Source organism: Colossoma macropomum, unplaced genomic scaffold (assembly GCF_904425465.1).
Source record: "Colossoma macropomum unplaced genomic scaffold, Colossoma_macropomum, whole genome shotgun sequence".
Lineage (NCBI taxonomy): Eukaryota > Metazoa > Chordata > Actinopteri > Characiformes > Serrasalmidae > Colossoma > Colossoma macropomum.
In genome coordinates this window covers 4,099,942-4,112,110 of record NW_023494802.1, presented here as the reverse complement: position 1 = coordinate 4,112,110, position 12,169 = coordinate 4,099,942, and the positions used below count along the sequence as shown (strand labels likewise).

General features: G+C 38.4%; 1 protein-coding gene across 1 annotated transcript in view; it reads right to left on the bottom strand.

Annotated features, from left to right (window-relative positions):
* The window catches only part of LOC118822302, an 81,605-nt gene extending 69,780 nt beyond the window's left edge, over positions 1–11,825 (bottom strand). Inside the window, exon 1 of the mRNA XM_036591262.1 lies at positions 11,371–11,825. Coding sequence (XP_036447155.1) covers positions 11,371–11,642 — 272 coding nt within the window. The 5' untranslated portion in view covers positions 11,643–11,825. The remainder of the gene's footprint in view (positions 1–11,370) is intronic.
* Between the last annotated feature and the right edge of the window lie 344 nt (positions 11,826–12,169).

Sequence of the window (12,169 nt, the reverse complement as noted above, 5' to 3'; positions counted from 1 at the left end):
TATTGGTATAATAAAATCTATTAAATCCCTTCTGTCCTTTTGTTTGTCTGTTTGCTTGTTTTTGCAACAATCTTCTCTTTTTCAAGCAGCTGTTTGAAGATCAATCCTTTGCTGCTAATACTGAATTGAGGTGTGGTTTGAGGTAGAATCTTTTTATTGAAAAAAACACCTCAAATGCATATCACCAATATTTAAAAAATGCTTGATTTCAATCATTTTTGTTATCGTTTCATTGCCCAGGCCTAGAGAGGGGATACTATGACAATGTAAGACATAACCAAGTATATAAAGTATATACAAATACATACATACACCCTTGAGTCCTTTTTCAGCATTTATTTTTGCTCATTTAGAACAAACACACTAAAAAAAACATTACTGCATGGTCAACCATACTGTACCTTCAGTGGCCAATGTATGTGAATGGCCTTATACTCAAAATTCTTGTCCAACCTTCTCATTAGGTCAGGCATGTCTGCTCAGAACCCATACAAATCATGTTTAGCAAGAGGTTCTCGTGTTTTTTGTTCCAGTCACAGCAAGTGCTAAAAATAAATGACTGCATTTTAAAAATGTACCAGATCAGAGGTTCCCATCATTACCGCTCCAATATCAAAGCACAGGCAACTACAAATCCTTCACCATGTCAGTCCAAGGACAAACATTTTTTAGAACTATTACTAAAATAGAATTTCCAGCTCCTGAAAATAGATGCAGCTTTGGCAGGCAGTATCACACAGTGCAGTTCTAGGCAGTCTGGCTGAAACAATGCGTGGGTCTGTTTAATTTACTACGTCCTGCATAATGCACACCGCAAACTGACGTCTGATTGTGTATTCTTTTTTGTGTAGATGTTCTTTTTGACATAATTGTACATCACAGAGCATAGAAAACATTAAGCCTACACCTACCTTCTACATTTACCTAACAGTCCATTACAGCATATTGCCATTGGTATTACACCTGTTCTGGGTTTACAGCTGTATTAAAAAGTTGTCTGACTTACTATAAATAACTTGTACTATGTGCAACCAAAAGTTTCTTTAATAGACTGACTTCTTTCTGACTACAGAGCAAGTCTTACTTTAACTGGACAACAACAACAACAACAACAATAATAATAATTATTATCCCGATAAATTTGTTCAGTGATTCAGCACGCAGTATCCGGGTCAGGTGATACAACACTGCCATGAACTTGTTACGACTTCCTTCTCCCTACGAAGTGCAGCAAATAGGCCTAATAGCTACTGCATCTAAACAGAGCACAGTGTGTCTAACAGAGAACCACTTTAGATTCAGGACAATTCATATCGAACATAAAGTGCAATATTTAGGTGTAAAGGCCAAAATTTCATAACTCACAAAGTGCACTATATAGGAAGCAGTGAGCCGTTTGAGATTCAGCCTCAAAATTTTCCGAGGTCTGATCTTATAGATGTTTAATATTACCCATTAATTTGCTGTTGTTGTTGCAGTTTTCAGCACTTTACCTGCTTGATTTATGTTAAAGAATGTGAAATATTACACCAAAAAGAAACTTGTATCCATTACATGGCTTTATGTAACTCTGAATCACAAAATGACCACTGGAGTCTGCTTTTGCCAAAAAACTACATTTAAATAAAAAAAAGAAAATCAATAAAGTTTCATTTTGTACGTTACCTGTATTTTGTTGAGTTATTTTTCAAAACAACCCAACTGCAGTTTGTTTGATAATACCTAGAATACACAATAAAAAAGTATGATTTATGAAAATTTATTTAAATGGAGATATCTGTTTTCACATATATTCTGTACTGTGTAAAAATCGTGATTCATTTATTTAATTTCCAGTCAAAGTGGCCATTGGGTACAAGCTATTCATGTTTAAGCATCAGGACAAAGCAGAAAACATACTTAACAGAAAATTACACAAAGGTCTTAATAACTACATATAATGTCAAAATTTTCATTCTTTTTGCTAGACTTGCGAATCTGCAGGGATATTTTTCACACCTCTGAAGTTCAGTCTTAGAAGTTGGTTGCCTTCTCCAAGTAATCCCAACCATATTCAATGATTTCAATTTCTTATGCAAGTGGATTAAATAAACGAAGCATGGTCTCTGACTTTAGCGCAGTACTGTGTAAGTATTGTGGTGTCTACCATGGGCCACACTGCCAGCAGGGAGCTTAGAGGGTGTGACCATGCAAAGTGGCTCTCGGGAGGTGCCACACTCCCAGTTTAGAAAGTGACTGTTGCTGTTGTTGCTGATGTTGACGTTGTTATCAGTGTAGTTGTGTTACTTGGTGTAAATTGTGTTTGAGGAGGGTGGGCTTTGCAGTTAACTAGTGTTTAGAAGTGTCTGGTCAGGGCCTTTCTCACTGCCACTAAGGTGCCTGTATGCGCAATGTTTTCCGCATCACACTCTATGCTGATGCTACAGTATGTATATACAGAGTATGTCCGAAGTATTCAGACACACTTTCTAATTAGTGAATTTAGCTACTTTAAGGGGCAGCCATTGCTGACACAGGCATTCACACAGCTTGTATAATCTCCATAGAAAGGCACTGACCAATAGAGTGGGACACTCTGGAGCAGCTGCACATGAGCACTTGGCAAGGTCACCCTGCCCAATGTCAAACACAGGCTAGAAGGGCACAAAGCCTTCCAGCATTGAGCTGTGGAGCAGCGGACCTGCATTCTCAGGAGTTGTTGGGCTCCATCCAATACCTTTGCGATTGTTCGAATTCAAAACTGAACATCCAACATCAGTACCTGATCTCACTAATGCTGTTGTGGTTGAATGCAATCAAATCCTCACATCTAGTTAAGGCCTTCCCAAAAGAGTAGAGGCTCTGTTTTAGAAGAAATGGTGAGGAGCAGGTCTGTTAACTGTACTGAATACATTGCATGGTCCCAAAAGAGCTGTGTTTCACTGTGACTGCTTAATAACTACTCATATTTCTCAACAGTAGGTGTCTATAACACTTTATAAAGAATACAATTGGCCTGCTACTGAAATGATTTACCACATTATATCAAATAAAAAGAAAACCTTCTCAAACAAACAGCTATGAAAACTTCTCAAATATGGCCATTTCCTTCCTTCCAAACTCCTCTGAGGAACCTTTACAAGAACTGCAATCTGATGGAGTTAAAAGCCCTCATCAACCCTGTAATTAGCCGTCCTCCTGGGCTTTGCCAGTACATCCAGAGGCCAGCTCACCAACTGCAGCTCGTTATTCAGTTATAACTGTCTTCAGGGGACAATTTATGAATCAACACTTTGCGTGACAGACATTATAAAAAAATGTGTGTTCATCTGAACTGGATATGTCACAGCATTGTGTTCTTATCATTTCTTGCAAAGTGTCAGTTAAGACATGCGCTCTAAACTTTATATCAATTAAAGCTTTGAATGATTTTCATCATCTCAGAGGAAATTCAGTCAAAACAACATCAAAAGGCCAGAAACGAGGGCATGACACGGATCCTGAAGCAGATGGTAGCTACATTGTCTTATCTCCTTCATCAGGGAACCCAAACACATTCCTGCGTGATGGCTTAGCTGAACTATTTTTGGTGCTCTATACTCCGGTGACTTCCAAGATAGAAAACGCTTTGTAACCAAGAATCACAGTAACAAGCCGGTTAGAGCGCCAGCACAAGTGAGGCTAAAGAAATCAGGTTTCTGAAAGCACACATTGTAAAAACCTGACTACCATGACAGTAAGGAAATACAGAAGGCTCTGCAGTGCAGTGATGACTTTTAGTCATATCTGTGTATTGTTATATACAGTACAGAGACGAGCCAAAGTTAAAATGGCCATTAAGTACAAATCACTTATTTTTCAGGAGGATATTAGGCATAAGACTTAGACAAAGACTGAGAAATATGATGCAAAATAAGTGAAAAAAATGCAGTTTCCTAAAGTGGAGTTCAAAAAGCTATTAAAAGCTACAGAGAAAATGGGGTTCCAAACAACCACCTGCAATACCTGGTAGACACCAAAACTGTCCCCATCAGATAAACAGCACTTAAAGCTTTCATCTTTGAGAGAGGAGAAAATCAAGCTGCTTCAGATCTGAAAACATCCACAGGTGTTTTTGTCCATCCTTCCACTGTGAGAAGACAACTCAACACTGTGGGTCTGAAAGGATGTGTAACTGTCAAGAAGCCTCACTGCAGAAAGAAACTGACAAAAAGAAGAACCTTTGCAAATCAAGCTTCTGGAGTTCTTAGAACAATGGACTGACCACCTCAGAGCCCAGACCTCCACATCATTAAATGTGTTTGAAATTTCCTGGATCATTAAAAGCAGCAAATGCTAAACCACCTTCTAAGACTAAACTTTGGAGGTGTGGAAAAATATTCCTGCAGATTTCTTTGAAAAACTGAAAGTGAGAATCCTGAAAAGAATATATGCTGTCATAAAGGCAAAGAGTGGACACACTGAATACTGAAAATTGATAATACATTTAGTTGTTGAAGCTTCTGTATGCATTTCTGTTAATAAGTGTTTTCTGCTAAAAAAATGAACAGCTTGTGCTTAATGGCTGTGACTTGAAACTAAGTAAAAGAAGGGTGGTCTCAAGGCTATGTTTAATTAGTGTAATATTTTGACTGGAGTGTGGGTAGCATGAAGAGGGTGAATTAACTTGAAGGACACTAATGAGTTCTTTCTCTTCTTTTTTATATAACGTCCAAACACAGTTAGCAACAGCTTTTTTCTCTTTTTTCTCTCCATCTCTCTTTCTTTCCATTTGAGACTCCACAGAAATACAACTTTTCTTAGCAATCAAACATGTTTTGTGTCTGAAGTCTGCTTCTTCAGTTTTGCACTAGCAGTGAGGCTAGTGTAGCTAATCAGTAATGGAAGCTAATATCCCAGCAGTTAGCATTGTGCTAACTGCATGCCTAAATCATCACACATTTGCCTCAAACTGTGTTGAATTGTTAAGTAATCTCAAATATCAAAAGAACATATTTTCTTGTATCTAGTACAGTTAGCATACTTATGGCTTCTGACACTGTATGACATACTGTTATCTATAAAAATGGAAAAAACAGACACCACATAGCTAAAAAAAACAGTCTCAGCCATCTTTAAGGCTGAAATTTGTCAGCAGCTAGGTCTCCCCTATCACAAGATGCTACCAAGCCGGGAGGGAGAAGGCTAACATGTGTTTTCTCCACCTGAAGCCACCACATCTTTTCAAACTACTGCTAATGCAACAAGTCAACATGCTAACTGCTAATTCTGTTACCTCAGCAAACATTTGGCTAGCATTGCAGTGGGAGGAGAGGGAAGACAATCCTACCCACCCAGAGAGAGCGAGGACAATTAGTATGTTCTCTTGGACTCCTAGCCATAAATGACTGAGGTAAAAAATTAGATTTTAAGATAAATTATATTAATAAACCTGCGAAATCAGCATCTAATGTCTATCTATTCAACTAAGACTTGCACTCAATAATATACAATTCTTCCATTCAGGTAATACCATGATAATCTGGCTGGCTGTCCATAGGCTTCAAATTTGACGACTTCCCCACTTGAGCCAGCAGCCTATGAGACACTTTTTAGTGGAGTAAATGAATTATATTCGCTTGAGTTCTCTCTTATTATCTAAGGGAGGTTCTAGTATGCCATAGCATCCGTCAATATTTCATGGCTTAAAAGCACTTTTTATGCTCATTCACTCTGCACCTCAAGCTCAAATCTACCAGAAAGGGGACCTGGCCACGCAGGGACAGCCCCACTGCCCAAGGCCTACACCATCAGAGAGGGGGCGAATGTATAAGAAGTGCTGGGCAGTGTTGATAAAATTTAATATTTCAACATTTTCCAAAGATATCATGACATCATGGTCGCAGAGGCTATTCAGTCTAAGTTAGCATTAATAGCATGAATGAACCCATGCTTTCTGTGAGCGGCTATGCTAGAAAAATATCTCACAAACCCTGCTGGATACCCTCTTCAGTCAATACCACTGAAAATCAATATTGCTGTGAAATCAATACCACTGGTCACTCAGCACAACGTTTAAGCAAATTAAGCTCTATTGTAATGAAATCAAGAGGCCTGTGAAATCCACATTTTAAAACATATATTAAAATATCCAATGAATCCAAGCAATGAATAATTCAACTAGTTAAGCAAATATTATTTTCTTGGCTTCCATGCAACATCATTACACATACAGAAATAGCATGCTGTACAGGACGCAAAAGGAATACAGCCAGAGGGGAACCCTCAGGGTCTTTTAGGCCTGAGGATTTCAGAGTACTGAAAAAATACATGTATGTACATTTTTATTCAAAGGAAAAACCATGCTTATTGTATTTAAACTCTGCAAGTATTAAAGTAATACTTTTATGTCATTGTTACATTTTGGTTGGAAACATAGGGGTTAAAATACTTGAAAGGCCCAAGGAAAAATTGTCCAATCAGAATATTTTTCCCTTTGGTATCTAGGTAGATTACTGCCAAGCAGACTCTCCAATTGGTTAGGCCTTCAGGAGCTGGACTGAAGACCTAATGTGATAGACTAACCATCAACATCATTAGGAAGTGATAGTGGAATCAATCAGGTTTGATTTGCAATGAGTAGGACAAATTTTGTGGACAAAAATGTCACTTTACATGTTCTGGAAGTTCTAGATATATAAGTGCCTATGAATAAGAGCAGCAGCCTAGCCGGGTTTCAGTCAGTTGTTAGAAATGGAAAATGGCAGCAGCAGCTCTTCATCAGGATTCTTTGCTACAAGAGTGAATGTAAAACTGATACATACAAGATAAAGTATATGTTCATGTCTATTACAAGCTTCCAATTTACAAGTTTCAAATGTCTGTGTGTCACGTAGAACAGCCAAAAATGTTTATGGGTACCATGAGTCAGCCCTAACATACCATTGGAAATCCCATAGATGTGCTAACAGAAATTAGGATTATTGTAAAGGTTTCATTATTTTTTTGACAGAATTTTGACATTTATAGCCCAAACACACAGTTCTACACTGAATACAGCAATAGGAACTATTTAATGATTAAGTTTCATTCAAAAACCCTTAAAAGCAAGAGTACAACACCAAAATCAATGTGATCTGTCTTTATGCTAAAGATTATAGAGACTGTACAGAAACGAAGGCGAGGAGAAGTGATCAGCTTGCAGGCTTGTGGCAGTGTGCAGGTCAGAGATTTAAGATAGTGTTTACAGCCATTTGTCTACAGCCTGCATACTAATTGAGGCTCTGCAGATACAGCCGCTCGGTCCCAAAGGGACAGCACAGCAGAAAAGAGCAAGTTTCATTACCACAGGAATATTATGCTCTGCATACATACAGAAAGATTACTACAGATATGTCCTTTATTTCAAGCAGGTGTAAATGCCATAAAATGCTATAAAGAAGCTTTTCTTGTAGAGTTTTAGCTCTGAAAGCAAACTTACACATTTACAAGAAGGTGAGCATGATGCAATATTGATATGACTGCTTTACTGACATGGCTTAATGAATATAACTGCATTATTAAAGGGGCAGACAGGCAAATATGAAAAATGTTACCATTGCTACACCTGTTGTAAACATGCTTACTCGCCTCCCACAGTGGTGCCGCAGTAGTCCCAAGACTGTCCAGTTAAAAACTAGGAAAAGCCCCATCTGATGATGTATCTTGAAGCTGGGAGGATCTTTTGAAAAACTATAATATAGAAGGAAGCCATATAGCTAATGTTTCTGCCCGGAAGCCAAATATCATGACTGTAGTTATGACCCTCTACATAAGTGGTCCATACAGAGATTTCTTTATTGCCATGGGGGAGTTATTCCCAATGGTTGTATGAAGTATATATGTAATGCAGTAATGCATGCTGGGTTTTGTAGTGAGAGGACTTGGACAAAATACAAAAAGGATGCAAAATAGAGATGCAATGCTGCATTATAGAATATTACATAACTTTACAACCTATGAAATGTTAGTTTTAGGCAAGGATATCCATTTAATATGATTGCATTCCTGACAATACTGCATTATGAGAAAACTGCAATAATGATCTGCTTGTATTGCATTACTAACATGACTTCATTCATAAGATTGCGTTACATACACATACATACACATATACATAATATGCAAAAGTTAGCAAAAGCCTCTGGTCAAATTACTTGTTGATATTGTATGTAAACAACAATTCTTTGTTCACATTTTCTAATTCTAATTCTAATTATCTACATATATATATATATATATATATATATATATATATATATATATATCAGAGGGTTAGAGGGTCATATGCGTGTCCATGTTTGGACAGCCAACAGCAGCACTCCATAAACCAGCTGACCTTGGCCTAGAAGCCATGTCAGGGTCATGCAAAGTCAAACAGATGCAGTGTTCAACACACGGAAATGAGATTTAGCTGCTCCCATGTGACCAACACGATTGCTCAAGGTGAAAAATGTCTCACTCTAAATGAAAATGACAAATGAGTGCATTTATTAACCACAGCTTCTTACTCTCCCTTCATGACTTAGTATACTATGACTCTCCATGAAAGAGTCATCAATCAGCATCAGCTAATCAGCTCTTCCTCCTTTGCTTAGTTTCTCCTTCAAAGCTAAGCTGTCTATAAGAACTGATGTTCCTGCTACATAATGGTGTTTTATGTTGGAGAATGAAATGCTGAAGTGATAAACCTGCTGGAACCAGATTACAAACCCAAGCTTCAGCTCCAGCCTCAATTCCAAAGCTTTCCCTGCATTCCACCAACATCCCACAATCTTCTCCAAGCTGCACTTAGTGGACTAAAGCTCCAGAGATGAAAGATGATGACAGATGAAATGTCTGAGAAATTCAGTCTGAAGGTGTCATATTTATGAAATGAATGTTGTTTTTATGTGTGTTAAGTGTTGCAATGACCTAAAGGGGAATTCCACCAATTCAAATTTCCTATATAATTAAAGTAATTCAGAATGATATGATGTGAAATGTTTCATTCTAGAGAAAAGTACAACCAGAATTGTTCATAATGGTGGTGATAGGAACCAGACATTCGAATGCCTCTAAAAGACAGATCACAGAACGTTACTGCACAATTTTTTTTTTCCTTTTGTTTTTTCACATTTTAATGGCAGAAAGGTACTTGCAAGGTGTTGTAAGACAGAATAGTCCCCATAGAAAACATTTTTTCAGATTTGCCACTATTTTACCATCACCAATATTACATGAAAAACTCAGAAGACCTGTCCGTCCTCTGGTGGTTTTAGATAGTAATTAAATGATTATATTCGTTCTGTGATCTCTGGTTTCTTTCACCACCACTGGAAAGCAATCTGAATTAGTAAGTTTTTCTACAATGAACCATTTCATATTAAACCACTCTTAAATTTCAAAGCTAGAATTTTACTCAAAGTTTGATTAAAAAAAAGACGGTGGAATTCCCCTTTAAGTATATGCACACTGACCAATGTGCAGTATGATGGTTGCAAATGGGCTGGTAATTTTCTAATCTAATATCGAACCACACTAGTAACACCACACTTGAACCATGCTACATAACATTGACATATTCATGCCATAAACGTGCTGTGACAGATGTTATATGCTGTCATGAGGTGTTATAACAGATTTTGTTCAATAATATAACAGTGTAATGACACATGCCATAATGTTTGATGTTATGACAGCTTATGTCACATACTATTTTTTGCTATGTACTCTAGTTGTCCTCCAAACAATATTACATGTTATGACAGTGAACAATATTGGTATAATGGCACTGTGTTATTACTAAACACACTCTGTCATGACAGTGTAAGACATCTCTCGTGACATGCTTATGGTATGGTTATGTCAATGCTATGTAGCATGGCTGAAGTGCTACCAAAGTATTCTGTGTGGATGTTCATATGACAACATTATAGCAGCTTATAGTTTGAATGCAAAACACTTTTCTGGTTCAGTAGGAACCCTAAAGTTGGAGATACATTTCACTTAGCCTGACCAGCAGCTTGTTTTAAAATGCTTGCATGGAATGTGGATCATGCAGAAACTGGATCCTTAATATCAAATATACAATATCATAATATACAAAATATACAAAGAGCTAAAGCTGCCTGCTATCGGACGAGTACTAGGCCAACTTACACTTATATTGCACCACCCACGGTGAGTCATGATGTCAGGTGCCAGAAACGTGTGTTAATATCCCACTGCATCAAAACTGTAATAAACTACATCATCTGACTCCGGTTCTCTTCCTCTAGGGGTGGCTGTACATGCTTGACTGAGACGACCATGCACCGTGAAGTCAGGAGCCCATCTGGAATGTGTGTGACTGAAGTGCATTGAGATCTTACTATTGTCAATGCATTATTGCATATTTATTTTGACATCATTGCATTATTGATAGGACTGAATTACTGGCATGATTGCAATATTGAAAGGATTGCATTATTGGCATAATTGCATAAATATTATTTGATTATTGACATGACTGGTTTAATAAGATTGCAAGATTGACATAATTATTGACATGGCTGCATTTTTGTCCCAGTATATATATATATATATATATATATGCATTATTGAAACTGCTTTATTGACATGACTGCATTATTAATAAGACAGCATTATGGACTTAATTACTATATTATTTATATAACTACATTATTAACATAACGGCACTGATAATGCATTGATACAGTTGGATTAATATGCATCACTGGCTATTACTGATATGATAGCATTATGGAGAATGATTGCTATGGCTGCATTAATATCATTGCATTTTTTAAATGATTGCCTTATTAATACGCCTTTATTAATGACACGGGTCTTAACTGAAATAATGTTAGAACTGTATTAGTGACTTAACTGCATTATTAATATGACTGCATTATAGACTTAATTACATTTTAATACTTGCATTATTGGCATCACTGCATTAACATTATTTGCATTGTGGAGATGGTTGGATTAATACAACTGCATTATTGACAGATTGCATTATTGATATTGGCTGCATTTTATTTGATATGACTGCATTATTAATATGCTTTTACTATTTACATGGGTCTTAACTAAATTATTGTTATAATTGTATGAGTGATTTAATTGCATTATTAATATGACTGCATTATAGACTTGATTGCAACAATTATATAACTGCACTATTGGCATTACTTCATTAATGCCATTGCACTGTTGACGCGACTGGATTAATTTGTATTACTGACGTAAGTGCCATAATTAATGCATTATTGACTTAATTGCACTATATAATTGCATATTTGACACGACTGCACTACTGATTGCATGATTGATATCCATGCACGAGTCCCTGCGTTATTGTCATGCCTGGCGCGTGGCGGTTCTTACTTTTCGTGCGCGGCGTTCTCCTGGATGCACCCCAGCGCGTTGCCGCTGCCGCCGCCGCTGCTGCTGTTGTGCTGCAGCCTGCAGGTGAGCAGATGCCGCTGGTACTCGTCTCTCAGACCGGCGTTCTCACTGTGCAGATCTGCCACTTGCTGCTCGAGCTCCTCTATCCGGAGCCTCTGCTTGGCGAGCAGCTCTTGCTGCGTCTCTATGATCCTGTTCAGCTCGGTCAGATACTCCGCAGCTTTGCTCGGGTTCTCGCTCGGACTCTCCATCACGCTCGCGCTCGCACTCAGGCTCGGCTCGTCCGGACATACACGTCTCTGATGTTTGCTGCTGCGTAAAGCAGCCACACGCCCCGCTTCACGGCCATCGCTAACGCTGGAGCTGAAGTGGAAGATGGGCGCCGAAGTTTCTGCTCCTGTCCGCACAGCCAAACTGACTGCACCACGCGTTGTTATTTTTCTTTCCCACCCATTTTCGGACACGGCTACGCCCACCGTCCTAGGATTGGCTGACGAAGTCCCGCCCTAGTGAGCTAGAAATGCGTAACAGTTCATCCTCAACGTTTTTACCGATGAACTAGCAGCCAGTCTCCGCGTAGGAGGAGGGGCAATACGAGCCAATCACGGTCAAGGGGGCGTGGTTTGTCTTAAAACCGGTGGGGAAAACAAAGAACGCCTGCAGCACCAACACTAACCTTCAGTTTCAGGATTGTGACACTGTGGAAAGGCTTTGAAGCCTTTGAGAAGGCATTAGGGACACGCGCGAGCGCACGAGCCAAATGTACAGGACGTTCCAG